Consider the following 6037-nt stretch of genomic DNA (forward strand, 5'->3'; position numbering starts at 1 on the left):
CTGTAATTCTGCGTTGATGGTTATTTTTAATTCCCTTTCTTGACTTAAACTGTTGCCCTCAGTCTATTCTTTCGGGAGATATTTATCTTTCCTTTTTGACTGCCTGTAAAATATTCTCTTTGTCATTTATGCTTTACAATTTCACTGTGATGTCACTACACTATTGATCTTACTTGGGATTCATTTGAATTCTTGAAACTGAGAATTTAAGTCTTTGATCACCTCTGAAAACTTCTCAGCTAGCATCACATGCAACAGTACCTCAGATTGTTTGTCCGATTTTTTCTCTACGAAACTTTAATTATATGTTGAAAAAAATGTAAAATTTAAATATAATAGTATGTATATTCTACTCTACTAGAAATCTCCATTTTTTCCTGTTTTAACTTTTCTTTTCCATTTCGCCTATATTTTTCTCTGCTGCATTATAGGTCATTTCTTCAGATCTGTCTTTGACATAACTAAAAACTCTGTAGGACAACATAATCTGCTGTTTAATTCATCCATTTTGTTTTCAGTGAAATATGAATCATTTCTAGATAACCTATATACTGTTTTTTAAATTACCTGATGGTTTTTGACAGTCTCTTTTTCCTTGTTCGATTTTTGACTCTCCATGCCCAGTGCCCGGGAGAGACTTTGACGCCTCTGCAGTGGGCAGGAACGAGGCACAGCTGATGGGCTGGCAGCGTGGCTGGAGTAGAGAAAGCAGGGAGGTGGGGATGGGAAACTGGCGGGGCATTATAGGGTGACTGTCCATAAGGGAAAGGTGGCAGGAGTAGGGCTCCAGTGGAGGTGGGGCTGGGCGAGAACCCTAAAGAGAGAAAGCCACGTGGTACCCAGGAAGAGACTGGAGTCTAGATGTATTCGAGTTACATATCACTTTCCAACCAGGGGGCTTCAGACCCAGGCCTATTTCTAGATGTCAAATGTGGGGAAGCACCTTGCCCATGCAAGAGAGAGCTACAGGGGAAAGGCCAAAGAGCAAGAAGGAACACATCTGTGCCTGAGGTTGTCTGGAGAAGGCCCTGGGCACAGACGGGGCTCACACTGCCCAGGGCCCTCAGGTCTCCCAGGTTCCTGGTACTGAGATCTCTGCCAAGGGGGTCACTGAGGTCAGGGTGCAGAGCCTCCCCTGCCTTTATGTGCAGAGAGGAGGCGGCCGTGCAGCACTGTGGAGTAGCTGCTGGCACAGAAGTACACAGATGTCTGGGAGGGGGTGGCAGACCCCAGAGTGAGGGGGAAGTTGTCTGTAATTGATCTGGAAACACTGTAGCCATCGGGGACATCTCCTTTGTCAGTGCTGCCAATACCATATGAATAATGGATCAGCCTCAGCCCCAGCCCAGGATCCTGTCGATACCAGTACATGTAGTCATGGTTCATATCCTGGGTACAACTCAGTGTCAAACTCTGTCCTGTCTTCAGGACCTGGAATCTTGGGTTCTGAGTGACACCAGCATTCACTGGACCTGCAGAGAAGGAGGACAAAGCTGATGCCACATCCCCAGTGGGAAGGCTGGCTGCAGGAGCCTGGAAATCCCATGGGTGGCCCACCCAGGCCTCACCTGCCTGCAGGAGACAAAAGGCCACACAGCACAGGAGGCTGATGCTCATGGCAGTGCCAGGTAGAACAGAAGGACCTTCTGGGTCTGGGCATTGATGAAAAGGGAAGGGGCTCTGGAAGGCGTCATTCTGAGACCTCCCTCTCCCTGCCTGAGCCCCAGAGCCTTCCTGTCACCAGGGGCCACACCCCTTTCCGCAGAGGGTCACATCTGAAGTAAATGTGCAAGTGAACAGCTTAGAATGGGACGAATGCACTTGTCTGAATTGACACAAGCCTTACAGGTTTTTCTTGACTTTTTGTAAAACAATTTGTAACTCCATGTATATTTAATTCCTGCGATGATATAATTCCTTACTAATACACTGGTTTGAACTAAGTATTTCTGTAGTCTAGTATCTTAGGGAAAATCCTTATGGCTTCCTGGTGCCTTTTATGACTCCTGTGCCCCAAATACTCCTTCAAGTATCCTTTTCTAACTTGCTTAATTGACCACGGCCCTGTTAACATCTTCTGCCTGCGATGATTCTCTCTGGTTTCTGGTTTCCAAATCCCAGGGGCAGCCTCATCAACCTTTGAAGAATTGTCTTGCTCTGTTTCTTGTCAATTCACTGACAGATAGGACTCCTGTGGCTGGAGCACCTTCACGTCCCCCAGAGCCCTTGTTTCCTGAGCTTGGGGTGAGACCACAGCTGGCAGACACCCTCCTGCTGGTGACTGACCTTGCTTTTTGGAGGATGGTGACTTCTCCGTATCTGCCTTTGCAAATAGGAAATGAGGGAAGAGGTTTCCAAGATTAACAAAGGAAATCAAGGTGTCCAGATTCCTATTACATGCTAGCTACTTGATGGTTATTAAATTTTGCCTAGAACCCCATGAGATGGAGAGTATCAGTCTCATGGTATAGATTAAAAAAATTAAAAAGTAAACCTAACATGTCAAGAACTTCCCTCAGATCTAGACTGGCTGATGTTGGAATCAGATCAGGACCAGGTGTCACGGCTCCTGGTCACATCTTTTTCCCTGCACCAATGACTCCAGGGTAAACTGATCTCTATCCATAATTTTATTAAAGCCGGCAGTTCTGAAAGGGAGATAGGAAACAGCATTCTTATTTTTGAAGATACATATCACTCTTAATGAAAATGCATTATAGTATAGTTTTAAACATGGGTTTTAGAGACAAATCAGGATTTGAGTCCCAGAACTATGTCCTAATAGTTTTTCGATTTGGTCAAATTATTTAACTTATGGGTCAATTTCCTTATCTGTAAAATGAGAATAGCATGTTCCCCTTAGGATTTTTTTTCTGATACATACATTTCTAATTAATGGAAATTTTGTAAGTGAAGGACTTTCATATGGTATATAGTAAATTGTCAACTAATGATGGCATTATTATTATTTTTTTTTTGAGTCTTCTTGGTGGGGCAGAGCTGAACTGTGAATGTGCATAATGTTGCTTGCAGTTCTACAAATGACCCTGCCACTCGCGTGACAGATGATTTCCATACAATCAGCCAGATATACATTAATACTGTAGATTTTAAATGTAGTATGTGCACACAGTGGAATATTGGTAAGCCTTAAAAAGAACGAAATCCTGCCATAGGCGACAACATGGATGAAATTGGGGGACATTATGCTAAGTACAATAAGTCAGCCACAAAAGAACAAATACTTTCTGATCATGTGAGGTATTTAAAATAGTCAAACTCATGGAAGTAATGACTAGAATAGTGGTTACCCATCCCTGGACAGTGAAGAGCCTGTTTAACTTCACATTCCCCAGGGCGCACTCGGTAAACTCCAGCCGCCTCCCTAGTAGTCTCATTACAAAACACAAAGAACAACTGAAACTAATTTTTAATAATATTTTATTTAACCATATATCTGCAAAATATGATCTCTTCAGTGTGTGGCACTGGTCACATTTCAAGTACTCAGTAGCTACATGTGGCTAAGGGATATGCTAGCATGCCACCAACCACTGCCAGCAGCCTCCCAAGCCTTCCCCAGGGGTCCCTGCAGCACTGTGGATCCACAGCGCCTCCAACTGGCCAAAGTCCACAGTCTCCTGGACTCACCTGACCTGATGTGCTCAAAATTGTCTAAATCAGGAACAGCGATTTCCCCAACCCCCACCCCAAAAACCCCCCTCCCCACCCTCTCACACACACCCGCCCTATGCTTCCCCAGACCTGCTGATTTAGGTCTGATCTTCAAATCCACCCTTAGCCAGTGGAGGCAAAAGGATGTATGAACCAATATTTTCACTAAAAAATAAATAATTGTACAGCATTGCAATTAATATGCTAACGTGGAAGAGACAAAACAGAATGATAGGGGCCATAAAATTAAGCAGTGTGAGGATATCAAGCAGATCCAGCCTGGAAACACTGTATTCCATAGCTGCTCCTGATTAACCAGATCCATAGCTTTTCATATTTTTATTTAAATTAACGATTACCAGGAGCACTTCTCTGACTCCATTGGATGGTGTTTCCTCAAACTTTTCTAAAAATAAATTGTACAAAATTTTAAAAATGAATAAATTAATCAATAAAACAAAATTAATTAATGATTGCCAAATTTTAGATAGTGCGTTTTCTAAAATGGATTTTTAGATTTTACAAATTTATTTCTAAATTTATAAAATCTTGATATAAATAGTCCTTTCAGTTATAATGAAGGCTGTTTAGTTGGGTATGACATTTGCCATGAATATGCAGAAGTGCCATGAACTCTAACCAGTAAACAGTTTGTGATGAATACTATTAACAATAATAATATATTCATATAATTATTAATATTAACAATATATAAATATTTTAATATAATACTATTGATCACTAACTACTGACCACATTAATAGAATATTAATAGAATATTCCAGGGCTCTATGTAAGTGGGCATTGTCTTATTTCACAAACATCAAAGAGTATCAATTATATACTTGGCTTTTCCTATGAAGATAGGGAGAAGAGAGTGACATAGTACTGAAAAGGGGACAGTCAGGGTAAGTAGCAAAGAGCAAGGCAGGAGTGAGCCAGTCCTTGACAGACGTGTCTTGGGAGAGGAAGGCGCTTCCAGGTCATGGAAACAGTGTGAGCCAACAGAGACAGTGCAAAAGACTGCTGAGTTTCAGGAAATGTTTGAAGAGCTGGTTGGTCTCAGAAGGTAACAGGATCTGGGCAGTGAGTGTGAGAAACTGTCCCAGGAAAGCAGAATTTATCTTGGGGGGAACTCGAAAGCATTTGCCTATTTATGTCCAGGGGTGACAAGACCTCCACTGCATTTTGCGAAATACTTAGCTGTGCCTCAGGAGGCAAGTTGGAGCCAGAGGTCATGAGGTACGATGTCAGCACCAATTCTGGGTTCTCACATCGGGCAACTGTTTATGTGGTGATGTCCCCAGCTGGGACCAGCCGCCAGGCAATGCCAGTTGCTATAAGGCCTTGCTTTGCATTTTCTGGTACTAAAGCCTTTGAGCGATCGTGGAGCACAGAACAGCATTTTTTATCACCTAGTCGCTCCACCGCTGTTTTCAACAATCTTTAATCATGTTCTCTCTCCTTGAATTTTCCCAAATCTTCATTTCTTCTCCCTCAACTATATAAAGCAAACCCCTGTGACTTTTCCTTCTACACTACACAATTATTAAATAATCTTGACCCTAAAATGGGCCTCCCTCCATAAAGAGGAAGGTACCACCTATTATATTGAAAATGCTTCCTCTCCCTCTGTAGGATAGAGTGCCAGGAGAAGAAGGTAATTTTAGAATGAACCTACTGAAGTAGCACCACCCTCTGAGCGGATCCTTGTGGCCTTGTTGGTCCCACCCTGAATGGCGGAAAAGCCCCAGGCTGCACTTTCCAGGGCCCTGAAACCATTTCTCTTACCCCCTACTGTCCCTAGGTTCTCACACACATGTCAGGTCTGAGGTTGTTCCACATTGGGGTGGGAAGTTTGTGCACAGGACGTTGGTGACTCTGCAGGGCTGTGCCAAGCTGCTGGCACAGAGATACAGAGCTGAGTCCCCCAGCTCCAAGGAGCTCACGTTCAGCTCAGAGCGATAGTCAGGGAACTGGTGAGCTGAGAATCTGTCAGGGAAGTTTCCTTTTGCTCTCTGTTCCTCGCTGTAATGTTGGAAGAGGAACTGGGGACCCTGACCCAGGGCCTGTTGGTACCAGAACACACTGAGGTGCCCAGAGACAGGAGAACATCGCAGTGTCACTTCCTGTCCTCTTGTTTTGATCAGGTGTCTTGGGCTTTGGGTGACTCCAGCCTCTACTGGGCCTGTGGGAAAAGCACATGGAGAGTGATCACAGGGGAGAAGCTGGTGGTGCTTCCACAGGGGAAAGCGGAGGCTACAGGGGTCGGCAGCTCAGCATGGAGATGTGCTCCTTGTCCATAGGACTCACCTGCTCCCAGGAGACAGAGCACCACCCAGCAGAGGAGCCTGGAGTCCAT

At 44.0% G+C, this 6037-nt stretch overlaps 2 gene segments (V, D, J or C); both read right to left on the bottom strand.

Moving 5' to 3' along the window:
• Positions 1 to 1116: 1116 nt before the first annotated feature.
• LOC134380858 (T cell receptor beta variable 6-5-like) lies at positions 1117 to 1617 on the bottom strand. The segment is given in 2 exon segments: positions 1117 to 1472; positions 1569 to 1617. Coding segments are annotated over 2 exon segments (405 nt in total).
• A 3623-nt stretch (positions 1618 to 5240) lies between these two features.
• Positions 5241 to 6037, bottom strand: LOC134380859 (T cell receptor beta variable 5-5-like). The segment is given in 3 exon segments: positions 5241 to 5333; positions 5571 to 5863; positions 5989 to 6037. Coding segments are annotated over 3 exon segments (435 nt in total).

Source organism: Cynocephalus volans, chromosome 6 (assembly GCF_027409185.1).
Source record: "Cynocephalus volans isolate mCynVol1 chromosome 6, mCynVol1.pri, whole genome shotgun sequence".
In the NCBI taxonomy this organism is placed as follows: Eukaryota; Metazoa; Chordata; class Mammalia; order Dermoptera; family Cynocephalidae; genus Cynocephalus; species Cynocephalus volans.